At 39.0% G+C, this 23,565-nt stretch overlaps 1 protein-coding gene and 1 long non-coding RNA gene across 2 annotated transcripts; both read right to left on the reverse strand.

The window, feature by feature from the left end:
• Nucleotides 1-2,849: 2,849 nt before the first annotated feature.
• On the reverse strand, nt 2,850-5,147 carry LOC120548386. Its single transcript, XR_005637179.1, has 3 exons — nt 5,063-5,147; nt 4,743-4,890; nt 2,850-3,014 (listed from the first exon to the last, which is right to left on the reverse strand). It is a non-coding gene; the product is annotated as an uncharacterized LOC120548386 (long non-coding RNA).
• Nucleotides 5,148-11,425: 6,278 nt separating this feature from the next.
• On the reverse strand, nt 11,426-23,319 carry LOC120548385 (myelin and lymphocyte protein-like). Its single transcript, XM_039784644.1, has 4 exons — nt 23,167-23,319; nt 15,447-15,614; nt 15,128-15,274; nt 11,426-11,990 (listed from the first exon to the last, which is right to left on the reverse strand). Exons 1-4 carry the CDS (start codon nt 23,251-23,253, stop codon nt 11,916-11,918), a joined length of 477 nt encoding a protein of 158 aa, XP_039640578.1. The 5' UTR covers nt 23,254-23,319; the 3' UTR covers nt 11,426-11,915.
• Nucleotides 23,320-23,565: the final 246 nt, after the last annotated feature.

Consider the following 23,565-nt stretch of genomic DNA (forward strand, 5'->3'; position numbering starts at 1 on the left):
CCATCCTTTATTGAAAAGAAATAAATTAATAAATTTTTCTACTTTGCTTTAAATTCCAGTCAAAATCCCAGATTTTCCAAACATGACAAATGAGGCTAATGACTGGGCAAATGTGATGCACTGACATCATGTGTGTATGCTAAATTTTTAAAACTATGAAGAAAGTGAAGAAAAAAAGCAAGACGTAGCACATAAAGATTTGCTGTATTGTACTGTTTTTTCAGGAGGCAAACCCCAAACATGAAATACATATATAGTAGATTTTAATATTTAACATGCAGAGATAGGAAGCACTGATTTTATTGGGTAAATGATAAGCCAGAATCTGAGATAATTGCAGCTGAAAATATGCTCTGAAATATGCTGGCGCACTATCCCAGAGAACTTGTGGCCTGAGGCTACATTATGTAAAACTAACAGAACTTACCTGACTGTACACTGCAGGTGAGTCTGGGACAGAGACAGAGAGGAAGAACAGACAATACACTATTCTGCAGGTGCATTGTCTTTGCAAAGAGCAGGGGTACAAGTGTCTTAAAGTTTCCTTATCATTCAGTCTGCTCTACTGTACTGATGTTTTGCACATACAGTTGTTTCAATACTGTCAAACTGGGCCTTTCAAAAAATTGTAAACTTATTAAAATTGAATAAAAGGATTTGTTAGGGAGAGAGTCATTTATCCATTATACAGTTACATTGTGTTCATTGTAAACATAGAGAAAACATGCAAGGACACTTTCCTGTCCTGCCTGTTTGTTTGTTTGTTTGTGTCACTTGTGTTATGCTTATGAGGTTGTTGGACTGACAGTGTGACTTGTGTGTGTATGTGTGTTGGTGGTGATGTTGATATTGACCAACTGTTTTTGTTTATATGTTTGATCATTTCTTTTTACATTTATAGTCAATTTTATTTGTATTGGACTAAACTTCTATGTACTTTTATAATCCTTTTATCTTTTTAGGTGTGACATTGTACGATATGTCCAGGGACAGCAGATGTAAAATAGCCTTTTGGCTAATTCTGGCACACTGTACATTTTCTTTATGTATTATTAGTGTGCATTGTCCCTGTTAAATAAACCTGAAAATAAATAAATAAACAAATCTTTTAAATATTAGCAATTTAAATGTACTGTGCTATACTGACGCTAAGCTCTGCTATTACATGTCTTGTACACTTTCTAGTGAAATGCTTTAATGTCACTTTGATTTGTAAAAATGTTCACTGCACGCTGGAGGCAAACTTCTGGCATTCATTATTGATCTGTAATACATGTTTACAAATTTTATTTAATTTGTATTTACTTTTTTTGATTTTACCTGTACAATAAAGTCACCAACAACAATAAACAAGTAACATTTAACAATACCTTCCTTGTATTTTCACTCATTCACTCACGTTGGCACTATTGTTAATTAATTGTTAATTGTTAATTATGGAATGCCGTTTTATTCGATATTAAATAACTGAATGAATAAATGCATAAATAAATGAATAAATACATAAATACATAAATAAATAAATAAATAGGCCTTTAAAATACATCATGAAATAAATAAATGAGGCAATAAATACATAAATAATTAAATAAATTAAATATTTGTATACAAATGAATCAATTAGTTAAATAATATTAAAAGGTTTTACTTTTATTTATTTCATGGTACTTTTATTTCATAACTCCACATTTATTTATTTCAAGATGTATTTCAAAGGCATATTTATTTATTTATTCATGTATTTATTCATTTATTTACAGTGTTTTCCAATTGCTTGAACACAATTTTGCAAACTAGTGTGGTTTTATCAAAATACTTAACACAATTCACAAAACCACACACCCAAACTGCAAAATACCTCATATATCCTGCAAAATGAAGCACTGCAACCTAAACTACATATAGCATTATCAAAATCAAATTTTTGCACCACATGGCACACTCTTCATTCATATTACCAGATTTTTGTCTAACCACACACCATTGGACATAATGAAAAGCACTCTCATCTTTAGTATGCTGTGCCATAATACTAAAATAGTTCAAATTGTAGAACATTCGTCAGATTGTTCACATGCACAGACCTTATCATGGTCATTGCATTTCTGTACGTGATTTTTATTTTTATTCTTATGTATGTGTGATATATGTGTGTATATGTGTTTGTTGTGTTACTGTAAGGTTGTGTAAGCTACTGGATCCTACAATTTCCTTCTGGATGAATAAAGTATCTATCTATCTATCTAAATATTTGCAGATATACACACATGCTGTTGAAACATTTATGTTTTTATTTTTCAACAAACAAGTCAGTGCAAGATATGCACAGCAGATATATTTACATAGGACTGAACAGAAATATGCTCACAACAAACAGTAAACTGAAAAAGAAAATTGCAGACAAAATATATAGAAAAAAAATGGGGCACACATGTGGTCTTTTTATAGTGCTTACTTCCTGATTGAAGTGGTAACAATTAAGCATTGAGGTGTTTGGCCTGGTGGCGCATATGTTGGCCAATAAGCTCATGTAGTGTCATTTTGAATGGCAGTGTTTTGAAATGGCAAACATGTGACTTTATGTCAGATTGTTGTGTCTTATGCAGAGAACCGTGTTCAGTGCATTTAAAAAGGACCATTTCGAATTGCAAAATGTGTGTAAAGCAGAAAATGTGTTTAGAGTTTTGGAGACTTGAGAAGAGGTTTTGCTCTCTGTGTGTCAGTTTAAATAATTGTGCTATGCACGTGTTAGCAACTGGAAAAACTGTAATATTCAATAAAACAGCATTCCATAGTTAATAAGCAAGTTAGAAATATAAAAAAAATAAAAAGAATGAAAACACAAAATGTCATTCTGTGTTTAGTCAAGTGACAAGTCAGCTGTTTATTTGGTTTCTTCGTATTTTGGTCGTCTTGTTCTTGGTTTGTGTTTTGTCCTATTAGGACCTCTTCCATCGGATGGCAGAGAAAATGGCATGGATGAAGTAGAGAAGAGTGGCCAAATAGGACATCACCTGAAAACACACGCGCACACACACACACACACACACACACACACACACAGAGAAACACACGGAGGATTGTCACCTTCAGATAGAAAGATGGAGTTGATGCCAAGCCTGGTCATATGACCACAGACAGGTGTCAACACATTGATTTAAACAAGACAAATACAGATGCATACAATTGCATTTTAGCTGCAAGATCAGCTTATATCTTTAACCCCCAAGTCATTACAATTACACACTGTGCAGCCAAACATTTTTCAAATCCACAGAACTTAAAAGGGTACTTCACCGATTTAGCATTAAGCTTTGTATCAGCAGAAACACTGTAATATTTTTGAATGGCCGTGCTTCACTTCCTCCAGGCCCGGATTATCCATAAGGGCACTTGGGCCAGTGCCCAGGGGCACCAACCATTCACAACCAGTGGGGGGGGGGGCACCACATGACACAAGGTTTAACAATATTTTGCCGACCATTCTACATTCCACGCATATTTACGGCTGTGTTTATAGTCGGTGTTTACAGCCCACCAAGCGCTAATGCTAGTGGCTAGTGGCTCTTTACGGAGCATATGATGTGCACTAAATGTAGCCTGTTTCATATGTCGTTTTTATATGATGTCGTTTTTATATATTTTAATTGTGTAACCACTTGAGCCACGGTGAAACGTTGTTTCATGTATATGGTTGAAATGACAATAAAACACACTTGAGTTGAGCTGACTGTCTCACTGTCTCACTGTCTGTCTGTCTGTAAACGGTAGGCGTGGCTTGGGAGTAGATGCTAAAGCAGCGAAGCGAGTGCATTCTGGGATTTGGTGTCTTTCATCCACATGAGCCAAGAACACATTTTCTGGTTTTTCGCGGCCTAGAAGCCACCAATTTATAAAAAAGTAATAAGTGACCCAATTTATATTCATTAATATTCATATTTCCTATGGTGAAATATCCCTTTAATTTCAAATTCTAGTGGAGATCTTAAAATTTACAAAGATGCCAAATTTGTCAGGTTGAAATGCACATTGACACAAATAGATAAAATGATGCATGCAGATTACTGTACTTCCTATTTGATTGAATTGTGTAGCAATTAAAAACGAGCTGATACAAAAATAGTGTATATGATACTGACAATCCAACTTTAAAGCCACTTAAGGGGAGGTATGAAATTACTCTGTACAGAAAATATCATAGAATGTTAACAGACTCTAAACTGGAAAAATCATAGAAATGCTGTTTACATGTTAGTTTCCCCAGAATGTTAATTTAGTTACCGTACATCTGAATATTGTAGTATATGTAAATAGAAATAGCTAGGATCTGTGTGTGTGTGTGTGTGTGTGTGTGTGTGTGTGTGTGTGTGTGTGTGTGTGTGTGTGTGTGTGTTTTTGTTTAACAATATTTGTGGGGTCCCAAAAACCGGAGTCTAGTATACTTGTGGGGTCCCAACAGTTTTGTGGGGCCAAAATGCTGGACCCTATAACTTTAAAGGGCTTTTAGGGTTAAAACTTGGTTTTAGGATTAGGGATACAATTAGATTATGGTTAGGGTTAGGATTAAGGGTTAAGGTTAGGCATTTAGTTGTTAAGGTTAGGGTAAGGGGCTGGGGAATGCGTTATTTCAATGATGGGTCCCCACAAAGATAGTGCCACAAACCTGTGTGTGTGTGTGTGTGTGTGTGTATGTGTGTGTGTGTTGCTGCATGTGCCGTGTGCGTGTGTCGTGTTTGACATACCACTGCAGCAATGTCCAGTCGGTATATTTTTAGACCAACCGCTGTTGCATTTAGGAAACTGAATCCCTCCTCTCAGAAGGGTGATATTAGCCAGACTCACCGACGCACTGAGGTAGAAAACCACCGCTACAAAATGATAACCCGCATCCTAAAGAGATACAGTAAGAAGGAAGGGAGGGAGAAAGATTGATGGAGAAAGAAGGCAGCCAGAGGAATAACTGTTGTTAAAATAAGATTGGACGAACACTATGTGGTGAACAAGTTTACAGTATCTACTGTATCTAAATGAAATCAATCAGCAGGTGGTGGGCGTTTCTAACCAGGGAGGGCCAGATGCCGCTCTGATTGGCTCCGCAGAGGAAGATGAAGAACCAGAGTGTTGTCATTATGAAGCAGAAGACAGAACACACCCATCACCCAGCGGGGTTGGGAAACTCGATGGGCTTCGCCCGATGCCACCAGCATCCACACCAAACCCAACACCTGCAGGGGGGGAGAGGGAAGGGGAAGAGGAAGAGAGGACAGGAGAGAGAGAGAAATATGGATTTAAAAACGTGGTTTTCTCAGCTAGTGTACAGTGCATTTTAGAGTTTTGTTTTTCTATGACAATGACAGACTGTGAGTGTTGCACCTTTAAAGCAGATTTTTTTGGCCACAGAAAATTGTAACCACACACTTGCATATCATCTTTAAAGTTGATATGTGAACTTGTTAAACAGTTGTTTATGTACACATCCTCAATTTGGAGTAATGTTTGTGTCCACCTGCTGAATGTAAGTAAATTATTCTCTCTTTTAGTTATGTGTTTGGTCTCTTCCAACTCCTGAGGGACATATTTGACTCTTTAGCTGCTAAATGTTCGACAATGTTCCCTAGTCTCTAACTTCAAGTCCCAGTACCAACCAAATATGGAGTGTGGACTGGTAGCTGGAAAGGTGCTAGTTTGACTCCTCTGGACAGTCAAGATGCCCATGAGCAAGGCACCAAACCACTAACCACTCAGGAACCTTTCTATGGGCAGCCCCCTCACTCTGACATCTCTCCCTTCGTGCATGTAGGCTATAGGTCCTGGGCATGTTTGTGTATTTCGGGCCTGTGTGTAACTTTAACAGAGTGAAAAATTGAATTTCAAGTGCTTCATGTGTAAAATTGGTGGTGTCCCTTTTAAATAAGGATTGGGCCTTTAAAACACACACAGATGCATACACACACACACACACACACACACACTCAAACAAAAAACGTCACTCTTGGATGTAGTTTCACAGTCTTTCTCTTTCCTCCTTTGACAAACACTGTGCCTGAAAGAGTGTCTGGTATTTAGATTATGGAGCATGAACCTCCACCATTTGTTCCATGATAAGAGACATTTGCTGTAGTCACTGTGTACAGGAAACTCATTTACACTAACAGTTATTGTACATGTTGACAAGTGTCTGCTGTGGAAAAGGCCTATTGTGTCCTAGCTTTGATTTCCTCCAGTTGGGCAGTTAAGGGCTACACGCAGGTGTCTCTACAGCTCCATCTATCAGCATTAAGCCATTACGTATCAGGTGTGCAGGAGCAGAGCTGACGCAAACACTTGCAGGGGCACATTCTTATCCACAACACATTTGCTTTTCTAGAGAGGATTTGTCCCATAACTGCAGCAGAGAACAAACCCCTGAAGAATTAACACATGTAGAGAACATAACTGCCCTCCCAGCTTTCTGGAAGAAGTAACCTACAGTATAAACCACAACCTTAAAACAACCTTTTCCCATAGTACACACGTCTTGCTACACAGTGATTTTGAGGAGCAGTTTTGACAGGGATAATCTGGTTTATATTAGGAAGATATACATACTTGTGGTGTGTGTCATTTAAAAGGTTGGCATGGTTTTATGGTTGAATGTGTATAAGTAAACAAGATAAGACCTTTGCCACCAGTTCATCCAGGGTTCTCTCTTCTCATCTTTCTTAATTAAATCATTCAGTCTACTTTGCTAAAGTTAAACCAAAATAGGTAGTTTTTGTTACTACACTATTTAAAATATTGCCACTTAGCCAGCTGAAATTCCACCAATAATTTGGAAATTCAACTGCACTTTTAAAGTCTAGCTTTTGGGTAAAAATTGAAATGAAAGATAATGTGCCTTTTTTATGTAAATTGTCTCATGAATGCAGAAAATCCAGGTTTCACACTGTAAACACATTGAGTTCAAAGCCAGGATAGTCTGTTCATAATCTGGCTGCAATGTTGTTGTTTTTTTGATAATCTAGGCAACCAAAATTCAATCTGACCACATGAAAAGAATGTGCCACGCCCTAAAGTAAACAATTCACCTGCAGGTGGTTCAAATATTTCTCTACCAAAATACATTCATTTAGCCCCACAAACTTTCCCCTCATATGTTAATTTGAAGGTACAAAGACATTTTTTAAAATGTTTTTTACTTCATTGAAACTACAGTAAATAATGCTTACACTGACTGATTCTTTTTTTTAAAGATAGTTATTTAAAAAAACAAACAAACATGATTTTCATGCACCATTATGTATGAGAAACTGTCCAAATGTGTTTTGTATTGTATTTTGGGAAGTTTGCAATCTTGATTAGAATTTTTAAATGGAGTTATGTGGGTTTAAACAAGGGCTGTCCACACAACATGAATATATGAATAACATGAAATATATATATGACGCTTTTCATAATGTTAATGATTTTTTTTAAATGCTTTCAACTCAGCAAATGATACGTTATCTGTTCTGGTTTACCAAGAGTTTGAAAGGTTTTATTCAGAAAACACCCTGATGTTATATTCAACATTCTTGAGAATTAGTAAATGAGTATTTTAACAACAAAAAAACTAACTAACAAATCTGTGGCTAAGTATCCTTTAAACAGACAATATGGACTTCCTGTAAAAGGCAAGTTTTTGATATCACATTAAGTGGTAAACCATTTCCAATCAGCCTGTCAGTGTTTCTGGTATTATGTAACAAGTCCCCTCATTTGTACGACGATCACTTTAGATTCAAACCTTTGATGGGAGAAAGCCACATTACTTGATACCCAAAGGTGCTCGAGCACAGCATGTTGAGAAAGTGAGATACACAGGTGAGCAACCACAATTCACTACTGTAAAAACATGTTACTTTACACAACTTCATACAAACATTACTTTAAGCTGTAGTAGTGGTATCTGCAAATACTGTGTAAGCCCTATCTCTGCTTCTCCATATCAGTCTTATCTTTCCTCATACTAGAGGAACTTTACCCATGTATTTCTATTCCAGGTAAAAGGGAATTGGCCCGCAGCCCATGAAAAATAAAAGCTGCCGAGCAAGTACTCTGACAGTTATCTTCCCTGCCCTTATTTTTTTATTGTGAAAGAAAGTGATCATAGAACAAGTGAAGTACAGGGACATATAAAAAGCCAAAAGAGGTTAATTACGGTAAGATGACTTATGACAAAAGCAAACCCTGCCCTTTTTATATCTGTGATGGTTTAGATTTACAGTGCCAAATCTCACCAGCGTAATAAACATTACCAGTGCATTTCTATACCTGAACAGTAAGTTATTTCATGGAAAGGTGAACTGGCCAGATGCCAGGAAAAAAAAAAGATCCAAGTCAGCAAGTAAACCATGTCAGCTGATGGTTGGTTTAGATTTACACCTCCCTCTGCAACTAAAGCTGTTTTTTCACCTGTGTCACACAGATTTAATCTTTAGTTCTCTGTACCGAAACTGCGGTGGCCTATAATATTTTCTGAATAATTTATTTAAACAGGAGCTTTATCAACATATTGACTTTTAATTGACTCAAGCAGGGACATTCTCTTATATTCCACCTCCACAGTGAGGACAGATGCACCTCATGACATGTTTAAGGGGCAACCAAGAAATGGGAGGTTTCAATAATTTCCAGGTAACTTTGAGTTGACAATTTTCCCCCGAAGAAGAAAGAATGCGCCCTAAATCCACAAATTTAGAAAATTCTGATGAACCAACATGATCAAAGTTTGATTGGAGAACCAGATCTGGGTTAGCCAAGGTTTACCCTGTCTTGCCCTTCACTACTGTCCAATTAGGAATAAAGACAAAACAAATTAAGTTTAGTATTTTTATGGTTAGCAACCACGAACTAAACCTCTGTTAAGAGAATTAGCCTATATTGTGAAAAGGGTGATGAATACTATTGCTTAATGATTAAAACCTTAACATTTAAATGCTTTATTGCAATTTAAAGGATTAGATAACCTTAGAATGCTATTACAAACTGCTGTAAGCTGAATTTTAAACATTATTCAGATTGTGTAAAATGTAAAAAAAAAAAAAAAAATCCTTCTGGAAATAGTGGTTCTAAATACATTTCTCCTCTCTGAGAGTCTGGACATAGCTTTGTTGTGTCCTGCAGTGTTAAATTTTTTGGGCTGATTTTCTATTTTTTTTTTTTTTATTTCTTTTCAGCTCAAGACCCAAACATGCGGTGTATGTAGAGAATGGTTACAATGTTGCAAATTGGTCCATTTCAATATTTGTTACTAAAATAAAGTTATTGCATCACAGAATACTTTCAATCTACAAGTGAAAAAAACTACATAAGCCAAAGTAGTGTGACTTTTTCACTTTTGCTGTCAGTTTAAACTTAGTCAACGGACATCCGGCCAAAAAGAGGGAGATCCTTTCAGATGTGGAATTTCGGGCGGCACCGGAGCAATCCCAGAAGTGGAACATTGTGGCTATATTATAAACCCAACTTGTTGCCATGTTTTCTAAATAACATGACCATACAACAATTAGTACTAAAAAGAGTAGATGAAGAGTAGATTGTTTTAACTGACAGGCCTCTCATTAACCAGTTTCATCGGCATATCCTTATATCTCATCCTTGTATCCGCTTTGTGTTGGCTCTACTGATCGAAGACTGAAACTTGCTGAGCAACATAACAAGACAAGAGAGATTCAAAAAACAGATCTGCAACGAAGACTAGCCTCAAGGAGCCATGATGAGGAGACAGACAGAGTGTCAAGGAAACAAGATCATAATATAAATGATGCTGACCCAAGTGAAATAGGCAGATAAAAGGAATAAAGTATTAGTTTAACAACTCACTTGGGTAAGGAGCAAAGATTGAGAGACCAAAAGGGATAATGAAAGAGGAGAACCCCAAGGGGAAAGAGGAACCCCCTAATAATAACAAAATGCCACGACAAGATGAAAAACTTACAAATTCAGGGATGAAAAGCAGGTCAGGAATGGTAGTTAAGATCCTGCCGCCTGTGGGCAGAAAATCTCTCGACATGGTGGAAGCCATGGTCCAAACACTGTATGTGTATGTTTGTGATTTCCTCTAGAATGAGATGTGTCACCTGTTTTGATCTGCTTTTTAAAGAGCGTCTTTCTCTCCCTTCCCCCTCCCGCACCTCCCTTTACGTCTTCTCCACTCCACCTACTCATCCATTCCACTGGGCGAAACTACCAGTTTGACAGGTGCTTTTTGGCGTTGTTTGTGCAGCAGGAGGATGTCTCTGGTTCTTGCATGTGTGATTTTGTGTGCCCTCATGTTTATAGTGTCCGTGTTGGATCTTTGTAAATGGTAACCAACTGTTTACATGCACACAAGTGATTGAAATACAACTAATGCAGCATTCACATGACATACATAGATATATAGAATTGTTTAATCCAAGTCTGATCTGTTTATTTGCGCTGCACATAAACACACACTGGATTTAAATTTTTTATTTTTATTTTTTATCTTAGCACCAGGCTATATGTCCAATCTTCTAACTCCTTATCAGCTGAATGGTTGAAGACATTTTATTTCAACCACTTTAACCTCACAAACAACATTTTTACTTTAAAGCTGCACTAATTGATATTTCAAATGAAATGTGCAATATGAAAGATGGCACTCGTGGTCACAAACCCACAGAGGAATAATGATCCCGACTCTGCAGCCTCCCTCAGCTCTTGGAGTGTTTGAGCATCTCTAAACACATTATTTATTGTTTTTAAGGGGCCCGCAAATTCACTGTTTTTAGTTTTCTTTCGCTTCCTTTATTGACAAAAATAAATCAATACATTTTTCTACTTTGCTTTAAATTCCAGTAAAAATCCTAGATTTTCCAGACATGACAAATGAGGCTAATGGCTGGGCAAATGTGATGCACTGACATCATGTGTGTATGCTAAATCTTTACAACTATGAAGAAAGTGAAGAAAAAAGCAAGACGTAGCACATAAAGATTTGCTGTATGTGCTGTACTGTTTTTTTCATGAGGCAAACCCCAAACTCAAAATACATATACAGTAGATTTTAAAATTTAACTTGCAGAGATAGGAAGTACTGTTTTTAATGGGTAATTGTTATGCCAGAATCTGAGATAAATACAGCATTTGTGCCTGGAAATCTGAAATATTCTTGCGTAATATCCCAGAATTATGTAAAACTAACAGAACTTACCTGACTGTACACTGCAGGTGAGTCTGGGACAGAGACAGAGAGGAAGAACAGACAATACACTATTCTGCAGGTGCATTGTCTTTGCAAAGAGCAGGGGTACAAGTGTCTTAAAGTTTCCTTATCATTCAGTCCGCTCTACTGTACTGACGTTTTGCACATACAGTTGTTTTAATACTGTCAAACTGGGCCTTTCAAAAAATGAAAAACAAATTAAAATTGAAGAAAAAGACTTGACAAGGAGAGTCATTTATCCATTATACAGTTACATTTTGTTCATTGTAGACAAAGAGAAAACGTGCTATACTGACGCTAAGCTCTGCTATTACATGTCTTGTACACTTTCTAGTGAAATGCTTTAATGTCACTTTGATTTGTAAAAATATTCACTGCACACTGGAGGCAAACTTCTGGCATTCATTATTGATCTGTAATACATGTTTACAAATTTTATTTAATTTGTATTTACTTTTTTTGATTTTACCTTTACAGTAAAGCCACCAACAACAATAAACAAGTAACATTTAGCAATACCTTCCTTGTATTTTCACTCATTCACTCACTTTGGCACTATTGTTAATAAGCAAGTTACTCTTGCTGACAGAAATAAAAAGAAGGAAAACACAAAATGTCATTCTGTGTTTAGTCAAGTGACAAGTCAGCTGTTTATTTGGTTTCTTCGTATTTTGGTCGTCTTGTTCTTGGTTTGTGTTTTGTCCTATTAGGACCTCTTCCATCGGATGGCAGAGAAAATGGCATGGATGAAGTAGAGAAGAGTGGCCAAATAGGACATCACCTGAAAACACACACACACACACACACACACACACACACACACACACACACACACACACACACACACACACACACACACACACACACACGGATGATTGTCACCTTTACATAGAAAGATGGAGGTGTTGCCAAGCCTGGTCAGACAGACAGACAGATGACAACACATTGATTTAAACAAGACAAACAGAGAGCTTATATATTTAACCCCCAAGTCATTACAATTACACACTGTGCAGCCAAACATTATTCAAACCCACAGAACTTAATTTCAAATTCTAGTGGAGATCTTAAAATTTACAAAGATGCCAAATGTGTCAGGTTGAAATGTGTAGAAATATGCATAAAATGACACACACAACTAGATAAAATGATGCATGCAGATTACTGTACTTCCTATTTGATTGAATTATGTAGCAATTAAAAACATAGCTCCAAAAGAAAAGCTGAAACGAGCCGATACAAAAATAGTGTATATGATACTGACAATCCAACCTTAAAGCTACTTAAGGGGAGGTATGAAATGACTCATGATGTTATCATAGACTGTTAACAGATTCTAAATTGGAAAAATCATAGAAATGCTGTTTACATGTTAGTTTCTCCAGAAAGTTAATTTAGTTACCGTACATCTGAATATTGTAGTATATGTAAATAGAAATAGCTAGGATCTGTGTGCTTGTGTGTGTGTGTGTGTGTGTGTGTGTGTGTGTGTGTGTGTGTGTGTGTGTGTGTGTGTGTGTGTGTGTGTGTGTGTGTGTATTTGTTTAACAATATTCGTGGGGTCCAAAAACCAGGAGTCCAGTATACTTGTGGGGTCCCGACAGCTTTGTGGGGCCAAAATGCTGGACCCCACAACTAAAGGGCTTTTTGAGGGTTTAAACCTGGTTTTAGGATTAGGGATACAATTAGATTATGGTTACTGTACGTACACACCACCGCCGACTTGAGCTTCTTACGTTACCAGAAGTCATTCATTTTCAATGGAAGCTGGCTTCTCTCAGCTGCAAGAAGCGGCAAATCTGTCGGCGTCGCGTTTTGGGCGTTTTGAGTGACCAGAGCGTCAATCAGAAAGTTGAAAGTAGGTCAAATTTATGGTAATGAGCTATGACGCGGTTCAGCAGCAAGCAGCGGCAAACGCCAGCAACCAATCGGAATATAGACGTCCCTCACGCTGGCTGATTCCGGAGAAACATACGTTCCTACCAAAACATTTGTTCCGAGAAAATGGAGGAAAAGCTCATAATCGCCGTTGCTGGGTTCATTTATAATCATTTATAATATGACGTTGTTTGCGTATAGGAACCAGTTACAATTACCTGTCGGTCACATCGTCTCTAAACAGTCCACTCACGGTGAAGTCCTGCACGGATTAACAGCTGGCGGCTGCTCGCTCTGCCTGCATTCTGCTGCGGTTCAGCGGCTAACGAGCGAGCTAACTGCTAACAGACACCGCTTCGGCCAACAAACAATACAAATTCTGTCATTATATATGTAATTTATAAAAGATTTCTAGTGTCAATGTATTGGCCGTGCAGTGGCTGCTTGTGCTTTTTCTTCAATGGTGTGTTGAACATGATCGAACATTGAATGCTGTCATGTCAGAGCGGCCAAAGCATCAAAAAGCTTCCCCGTACTGTTTGACAAGCGTCCTTGACAGGACGACCAGAGCTTCTTTGCAGCTCAAGTCGGCGGCGGTGTGTACGTACAGTTAGGGTTAGGGTAAGGGTTAAGGTTAGGCATTTAGTTGTGATGGTCAAGGTTAGGGTAAGGGTCTAGGTAATGCATTATGTGAATGACGGGTCCCCACAAAGTTAGTGCCACAAACGTGTGTGTGTGTGTGTGTGTGTGTGTGGTGGTGGTGCGTGTTTGTGTGTGTGTGTTTGACATACCACTGCAGCAATGTCCAGTCGGTGTTTATAGTCGGTGTTTACAGCCCACCAAGCGCTAATGCTAGTGGCTAGTGGCTCTTTACGGAGCATGATGTGCACTAAATGTAGCCTGTTTCATATGTCGTTTTTATATGATGTCGTTTTTATATATTTTAATTGTGTAACCACTTGAGCCACGGTGAAACGTTGTTTCATGTATATGGTTGAAATGACAATAAAACACACTTGAGTTGAGCTGACTGTCTCACTGTCTCACTGTCTGTCTGTCTGTAAACGGTAGGCGTGGCTTGGGAGTAGATGCTAAAGCAGCGAAGCGAGTGCATTCTGGGATTTGGTGTCTTTCATCCACATGAGCCAAGAACACATTTTCTGGTTTTTCGCGGCCTAGAAGCCACCAATTTATAAAAAAGTAATAAGTGACCCAATTTATATTCATTAATATTCATGTTTCCTATGGTGAAATATCCCTTTAATTTCAAATTCTAGTGGAGATCTTAAAATTTACAAAGATGCCAAATTTGTCAGGTTGAAATGCACATTGACACAAATAGATAAAATGATGCATGCAGATTACTGTACTTCCTATTTGATTGAATTGTGTAGCAATTAAAAACGAGCTGATACAAAAATAGTGTATATGATACTGACAATCCAACCTTAAAGCCACTTAAGGGGAGGTATGAAATTACTCTGTACAGAAAATATCATAGAATGTTAACAGACTCTAAACTGGAAAAATCATAGAAATGCTGTTTACATGTTAGTTTCCCCAGAATGTTAATTTAGTTACCGTACATCTGAATATTGTAGTATATGTAAATAGAAATAGCTAGGATCTGTGTGTGTGTGTGTGTGTGTGTGTGTGTGTGTGTGTGTGTGTGTGTATGTGTGTGTGTTTTTGTTTAACAATATTTGTGGGGTCCAAAAACCGGGAGTCCAGTATACTTGTGGGGTCCCAACAGTTTTGTGGGGCCAAAATGCTGGACCCTATAACTTTAAAGGGCTTTTTGAGGGTTAAAACTTGGTTTTAGGATTAGGGATACAATTAGATTATGGTTAGGGTTAGGATTAAGGGTTAAGGTTAGGCATTTAGTTGTTAAGGTTAGGGTAAGGGGCTGGGGAATGCATTATTTCAATGATGGGTCCCCACAAAGATAGTGCCACAAACCTGTGTGTGTGTGTGTGTGTGTGTATGTGTGTGTGTGTTGCTGCATGTGTGCGCGTGTGCGTGTGTGCGTGTTTGACATACCACTGCAGCAATGTCCAGTCGGTATATTTTTAGACCAACCGCTGTTGCATTTAGGAACTGAATCCCTCCTCTCAGAAGGGTGATATTAGCCAGACTCACCGACGCACTGAGGTAGAAAACCACCGCTACAAAATGATAACCCGCATCCTAAAGAGATACAGTAAGAAGGAAGGGAGGGAGAAAGATTGATGGAGAAAGAAGGCAGCCAGAGGAATAACCGTTGTTAAAATAAGATTGGACGAACACTATGTGGTGAACAAGTTTACAGTATCTACTGTATCTAAATGAAATCAATCAGCAGGTGGTGGGCGTTTCTAACCAGGGAGGGCCAGATGCCGCTCTGATTGGCTCCGCAGAGGAAGATGAAGAACCAGAGTGTTGTCATTATGAAGCAGAAGACAGACACGAACATCACCCAGCCCAGGGGGTTGGGAAACTCGATGAGCTCGCCCGATGCCACCAGCATCCACACCAAACCCCCGAACACCTGCAGGGGGCAGAGAGAGAGGTGAGGGGGAAGAGGAAGAGAGACAGGGAGAGAGAGAGAAATATGGATTTAAAAACGTGGTTTTCTCAGCTAGTGTACAGTGCATTTTAGAGTTTTGTTTTTCTATGACAATGACAGACTGTGAGTGTTGCACCTTTAAAGCAGATTTTTTTGGCCACAGAAAATTGTAACCACACACTTGCATATCATCTTTAAAGTTGATATGTGAACTTGTTAAACAGTTGTTTATGTACACATCCTCAATTTGGAGTAATGTTTGTGTCCACCTGCTGAATGTAAGTAAATTATTCTCTCTTTTAGTTATGTGTTTGGTCTCTTCCAACTCCTGAGGGACATATTTGACTCTTTAGCTGCTAAATGTTCGACAATGTTCCCTAGTCTCTAACTTCAAGTCCCAGTACCAACCAAATATGGAGTGTGGACTGGTAGCTGGAAAGGTGCTAGTTTGACTCCTCTGGACAGTCAAGATGCCCATGAGCAAGGCACCAAACCACTAACCACTCAGGAACCTTTCTATGGGCAGCCCCCTCACTCTGACATCTCTCCCTTCGTGCATGTAGGCTATAGGTCCTGGGCATGTTTGTGTATTTCGGGCCTGTGTGTAACTTTAACAGAGTGAAAAATTGAATTTCAAGTGCTTCATGTGTAAAATTGGTGGTGTCCCTTTTAAATAAGGATTGGGCCTTTAAAACACACACAGATGCATACACACACACACACACACACCCACACTCAAACAAAAAACGTCACTCTTGGATGTAGTTTCACAGTCTTTCTCTTTCCTCCTTTGACAAACACTGTGCCTGAAAGAGTGTTTGGTATTTAGATTATGGAGCATGGACCTCCACCATTTGTTCCATGATAAGAGACATTTGCTGTAGTCACTGTGTACAGGAAACCCATTTACACTAACATGCTACGTTTACACGTGGCCGGTTATTTTCATAAACTGACATTTCAACCTCTCCATTTTCAGAAAAGTGTTCGTTTATATAGTACAGGCCAAAGGTTTGGACACACCTTCTCATTCAATGCGTTTCCTTTATTTTTATGACTATTTACATTGTAGATTCTTACTGAAGGCATCAAAACTATGAATGAACACATATGGAATTATGTACTTAACAAAAAAGTGTGAAATAACTGAAAACATGTCTTATATTCTAGTTTCTTCAAAGTAGCCACCCTTTGCTCTGATTACTGCTTTGCACACTCTTGATGAGCTTCAAGAGGTGGTCACCTGAAATGGTTTTCCAACAGTCTTGAAGGAGTTCCCAGAGATGCTTAGCACTTGTTGGCCCTTTTGCCTTCACTCTGCGGTCCAGCTCACCCCAAACCATCTCAATTGGGTTCAGGTCCGGTGACTGTGGAGGCCAGGTCATCTGGCGCAGCACTCCATCACTCCCCTTCTTTGTCAAATAGCCCTTACACAGCCTGGAGGTGTGTTTGGGGTCATTGTCCTGTTGAAAAATAAATGATGGTCCAACTAAACGCAAACCAGATGGGATGGCATGTCGCTGCAGGATGCTGTGGTAGCCATGCTGGTTCAGTATGCCTTCAATTTTGAATAAATCCCCAACAGTGTCACCAGCAAAGCACCCCCACACCATCACACCTCCTCCTCCATGCTTCACGGTGGGAACCAGGCATGTAGAATCCATCCGTTCACCTTTTTCTGCGTCGCACAAAGACACGGCGGTTGGAACCAAAGATCTCAAATTTGGACTCATCAGACCAAAGCACAGATTTCCACTGGTCTAATGTCCATTCCGTGTGTTTCTTGGCCCAAACAAATCTCTTCTGCTTGTTGCCTCTCCTTAGCAGTGGTTTCCTAGCAGCTATTTTACCATGAAGGCCTGATTCGAGCAGTCTCCTCTTAACAGTTGTTCTAGAGATGTGTCTGCTGCTAGAACCTTCCTTTCCTGGGGCGGTCCTCATGTGAGCCAGTTTCGTTGTAGCGCTTGATGGTTTTTGCGACTGCACTTGGGGACACATTCAAAGTTTTCGCAATTTTCCGGACTTACTGACCTTCATTTGTTAAAGTAATGATGGCCACTCGTTTCTCTTTACTTAGCTGATCGGTTCTTGCCACAATATGAATTCTACCAGTTGTCCAATAGGGCTGTCGGCTGTGTATCAACCTGACTTCTGCACAACACAACTGATGGTCCCAACCCCATTAATAAGGGAAACAATTCCACTAATTAACCCTGACAAGGCACACCTGTGAAGTGAAAACCATTTCAGGTGACTACCTCATGAAGGTCATTGAGAGAACACCAAGGGTTTGCAGCGCTATCAAAAAAGCAAAGGGTGGCTACTTTGAGGAATCTAAAATATAAGACATGTTTTCAGTTATTTCACACTTTTTTTTTAAGTACATTATTCTGTATGTGTTCATTCATAGTTTTGATGCCTTCAGTGAAAATCTACAATGTAAATAGTCATGAAAATAAAGAAAACGCATTGAATGAGATGGTGTGTCCAAACTTTTGGCCTGTACTGTATGTACCCGTGTATATATGCCGTCAATGCAGTCAAGAGCACGCCAAACCTGTAGGTGGCGGTGTAACGAGAAGCTCAAGCCCACGTTAGCCAATCAGAATCCCGACAATAGCAACAACAGCAACCAATCACGTCCTCTTTCTCTCTCTCGGCTGCCTAAACCTCAGTTTGTCTCAGTTTACCTGCAAACGTGCAAACGAAGATTTCCAAAATCTCCACTTTGGCCGGAGTTTTTAAAAATAATAGTTTTCTGTGATAAAAACAGGGTTTTCGTGTAAATGAGAGGCCAAACCGCAGGAAAATATCTGTGTCTTCCCTTTGTGTAAACGGGGCCACAGTCATTGTACATGTTGACAAGTGTCTGCTGTGGAAAAGGCCTATTGTGTCCTAGCTTTGATTTCCTCCAGTTGGGCAGTTAAGGGCTACACGCAGGTGTCTCTACAGCTCCATCAATCAGCATTAAGCCATTACGTATCAGGTGTGCAGGAGCAGAGCTGACGCAAACACTTGCAGGGGCACATTCTTATCCACAACACATTTGCTTTTCTAGAGAGGATTTGTCCCATAACTGCAGCAAAGAACAAACCCCTGAGGCTCTCAGGTGAAGAATTAACACTTTTAGAGAACATAACTGCCCTCCAAGCTTTCTGGAAGAAGTAGCCTACAGTATAAACCCATTTTAAAACAACCTTTTGTCTTGCTACACAGTGATTTTGAGGAGCAGTTTTGACAGGGATAATCTGGTTTATATTAGAAGCTTTTTGCCTGAATTTGTGGAAGATATACATACTTGTGGTGTGTGTCATTTAAAAGGTTGGCATGGTTTTATGGTTGAATGTGTTTAAGTAAACAGGATAAGACTTTTTTCATCCAGGGTTCTCTCTTCTCATCTTTCTTAATGAAGTCATCCAGTCTACTTTGTTAAAGTTAAACCAAAATAGGTAGTTTTTGTTACTACACTATTTAAAATCTTGCCTAACCCTAGCCAGCTGAAATTCCACCAATAATTTGGAAATTCAAATGCACTTTTTTTGTTGGGTAGAAATTAAAATTAAAAATAATGTGCCTTTTTTATGTAAATTGTCTCATAAATGCAGAAAATCCAGGTTTCACACTGTAAACACATTGAGTTCAAAGCCAGGATAGTCTGTTCATAATGTGGCTGCAATGTTTTTTTTATAAACTAGGCAACCAAAATTCAATCTGACCACATGAAAAGAATGTGCCACACCCTAAAGTAAACAATTCACCTGCAGGCGGTTCAAATATTTCATTACCAAAACATTCATTTATCCCCACAAACTCTACCATTATGTATGAGAAAATGTCCAAATGTGTTACTTATTGTATTTTGGGAAGTTTGCAATCTTGATCAGAATGTTAGTTATGTGTGGTTTAAACAAGGGTGGTCCACACAACATGAGTAAAATGTTTCACTGGTAGAGAATCTATGGTAAAAGTAATGTTACAGTTGGCTGATGTTGCTATGAAACAAACATATGACGCTTTTCATAATGTTAATAATTCTAAAAAAATGCTTTCAACTCAGCAAATTATACGTTATCTGTTCTAGTTTACCAAGAGTTTGAAATATTTTATTCAGAAAACACCCTGATGTTATATTCAACATTCTTGGGAATTAGTAAATGAGTATTTAAACAACAAAAAAAAACAACTAACTAACAAATCTTAACTTATCTGGCTAAGTATCCTTTAATCAGACAATATGGACTTCCTGTAAAAGGCAAGTTTTTGATATCACATTAAGTGGTAAACCAGTTCCAATCAGCCTGTCAGTGTTTCTGGTATTATGTAACAAGTCCCCTCATTTGTACGACGCTCACTTTAGATTCAAACCTTTGATGGGAGAAAGCCACATTACTTGATACCCAAAGGTGCTCGAGCACAGCATGTTGAGAAAGTGAGATACACAGGTGACCAAACACAATTCACTACTGTAAAAACATGCTACTTTATACAACTTCATACAAACATTACTTTAAGCTGTAGTAGTGGTATCTGCAAATACTGTGTAAGCCCTATCTCTGCTTCTCCATATCAGTCTTATCTTTCCTCATACCAGAGGAACTTTACCCATGTTTTTCCATTCCAGGTAATAGGGCATTGGCCCCCAACCCATTACATTCCCACTGAAAATCTATCTTTGAAGTATCAAATACTCTCTGCCAGGTGGCTCTGAAATGTTTGTGTCAAAATGTACGTCAAGAAAATTCTGCAACATGATTCACATCCACACTGTTGATTCATATGTTCAAAACAATCCTTGCTTCACAAATAAATATGTGGTGATATATTAGTGTATTATTCTGCTGCTCTTATGGTTGGTTTTCATGTGCATTTTGATACATTTGGAACCATTTTTTGTCTTATTCCATTGGAATTCATTGTAACTGGTGTGAATCCCAGCTGACCACAGCTGCCGTCCACCCCTCCCCAGGAGCTACTGTAGCTTTTCAGAGCCCCCTTCACGCCTACAAGGAGTGAGCATTTTAGTGGAGTGTTCCTTTAAATCATTGGACTCCAACCTACAGTTTCCCACATGATCTAAGCTTGGTTTTAAATGTTTGAAATAATTGCCAGCTCAAACAACACTCTGTATGCCGTATGTATCATTGCATTGTTTGCAATCTTGTTCATTTTCATGTGGCACACAAAATTTCACACAGATGTGAATGAGGAAAATGTGTTGTGAAATTGTGTGATTAAGTTTTTTTTGTTTTTTTGTTTTTTAAATATCTTCTTTCTGGTTTCTCCTTCTGCCTTCTGAACTCCCTTTGTTTGAAATTTTCATTCCAGTAAAAACGACAATGGACAAAAAAACTGCCGAGCAAGTAGGCTTACTCTGACAGTTATCTTCCCTTCCCATTTTTATTGTGAAAGAAAGTGAAGACAAGTACAGGGACAAGTACAGGGACATATAAAAAGCCATAAACATACCAGAGCAAACTGTAATTCTACATAAATATGAAGAACACAGACATGGTTTTACAGATGCGTAAATCACAACGTTTATCAATATCACTTCCCCATCAGTCAGGACCAAGATCTGACCATAATTACACTTGTGCTTTCCATAAACTGCCGTTGCTTTAGCCTATTATTTCAGTTGCAACCCTGGCAGTGGTAAGCGATCGTGAGAGCAAATAAAAAATATATAAAAACATAATTCAAACCGATGTGCGCATTGGTGACACACGGCTAAACAAGCCGACAAATACATACGTAATCCCTCCACTGAAAATCTATATCTTTCATAAAAATACCCATCAGGGAATGTTAACGGGGTTGTCGGTCTCTAAATGTTGTAACTTTTATGAGCCCACCTCTCTCTCTCTCTCTCTCTCTCTCCCTCTCGCTCTCTCTCTCTCGCTCTCTCTCTCCCTCTCTCCCTCTCTCCCTCTCTTTCTCTCTCTCCCTCTCTCCCTCTCTCTCCCTCTCCCTCTCCCTCTCTCTCTCTCTCTCTCTCTCTCTCTGCGTACCGGGCCCCACCTGATCTTCTAAGAATGGTGACGATTATCTCTGAGTATTGATTGGTCAATAGGCCGAGTCGGTGCTTTTACACACCGGTTGATCTCTAATCTCCAACATAACCTGCACTCTACCGCGAAATTATGAATCCCACTATGGCCACGCCAAGAACCGCCCTACGAAGCAGCTTGATTGGTTGGGGTTAGGTATTTCACCAGGTTAAGGTTAGGATAGCCGATTGGTCAGGGGATAGGAAGTGAACAAATAGGGTTACGTTTCCTTGCGTTCTCATGGACATCTGGCTAATAAATGCTATTGAAGGGCGGGCCTTGGCGTGGCCATAGTGGTATTGGTAATCTCACCTCCCGACCAGGTTATGCGTTCAGCATGAGTTACCACGGCGATTGAACCCGGTAACAAGTGATCCACTGCCGTGGTATAGAACACCCTGTGTTGAACCTGAAACCTGCAAATTGGTCCATTTCAATAATTGTTATTAAAATAAAGCTATTGCATCACAGAATACTCCCAACCTACAAGTAAAAAAAACTACACAGGCCAAAGTAGCGTGACCTTTTCACTTTTGCTTTTTGTTGCCAAAACTTGTTATACTTGTTGTTTTCCTGTTGCTATGACAACCTGTGCTTTTCACAATTTGCCCTATGGGAACAACTGTCAGTATAAACTTAGTCTCGCATTGCCAGACCTTCCTCCACAGCGCTGCGAAGGTAGGTCTGGCTAGTCCACCCAGCATTCCGGGAGGGGAGAAAAAATGCTCTGGTTTATTGGCATTTCTTTAAACCAATTACAATTGTTTTGGGCGGCGCTAGACAGAGCCACGGTACTGCTGCAAAATAGCCTCTGGAAAGAACTTGTTTTGGTGGAACGTGTACGTTCAAAAGTTGTTTTAGTCGTGCGAGAGAAAACTCAGATTGGACAGTTAGTCCAAAAAGAGGGACATCCTTTCAGATGTGGAATTTCGGGCGGCACCAGAGCAATCTCGGAAGTGGAATGTCGTGGATATATTATAAACCCAACTTGTTGCCATGTTTTCTAAATAACATGACCACACAACAATAAGTACTAAAAAGAGTAGATGAAGAGTAGATTGTTTTAACTGACGGGGCTTTCATTAACCAGTTTCATCGGCATATCCTTGTATCTCATCCTTGTATCCACTAATCTTCACGTTTGCTGGTCCCTCTGCTCTGTGTTGGCTCTACTGATCAAAGACTGAAACTTGCTGAGCAACATAACAAGACAAGAGAGATTCCAAAAACAGATCTGCAACAAAGACTAGCCTCAAGGAACCATTATGAGGAGACAGACAGAGTGTCAAGGAAACAAGATCATAATATAAATGATGCTGACCCGAGTGAAATAGGCAGATAAAAGGAATAAAGTATTAGTTTAACAACTCACTTGGGTAAGGAGCAAAGATTGAGAGACCAAAAGGGATAATGAAAGAGGAGAACCCCAAGGGGAAAGAGGAACCCCCTAATAATAACAAAATGCCACAACAAGATGAAAAACTTACAAATTCAGGGATGAAAAGCAGGTCAGGAACGGAAGTAAAGATCCTGCCGCCTGTGGGCAGAAAATCTCTCGACATGGTGGAAGTCATGGTCCAAACACTGTATGTGTATGTGTGTGATTTTCTCTCGAATGATATGTGTCACCTGTTTTGATCTGCTTTTTAAAGAGCGTATTTCTCCCCCTTCCCCCTCCCACACCTCCCTTTACGTCTTCTCCACTCCACCTACTCATCCATTCCACTGGGCGAAACTACCAGTTTGACAAGTGCTTTTTGGCTTTGTTTGTACAGTGAGAGGCTTTCCCTGGTTCTTGCATGTGTGATTCTGTGTTGGGGGGTTTGTAAATGGTAACCAACTGTTTACATGCACACAAAAGTGAATGAAAGACAACTAATGCAGCA

This window comes from Perca fluviatilis, chromosome 19 (genome assembly GCF_010015445.1).
Source record: "Perca fluviatilis chromosome 19, GENO_Pfluv_1.0, whole genome shotgun sequence".
NCBI classification, from domain to species: Eukaryota; Metazoa; Chordata; class Actinopteri; order Perciformes; family Percidae; genus Perca; species Perca fluviatilis.

Excerpts from the sequence above, each read along its gene's own strand:
- LOC120548385 (XM_039784644.1), bottom strand. The coding sequence starts at position 23,253 with ATGACTTCCACCATGTCGAGAGATTTTCTGCCCACAGGCGGCAGGATC. Across the intron at positions 15,615-23,166 it reads TGCTTTTCATCCCTGAATTT|GTGTTCGGGGGTTTGGTGTG; the intron begins GTAAGTTTTTCA and ends TGCCCCCTGCAG. Across the intron at positions 11,991-15,127 it reads GACTGGACATTGCTGCAGTG|GTGATGTCCTATTTGGCCAC; the intron begins GTATGTCAAACA and ends GTGTGTTTTCAG.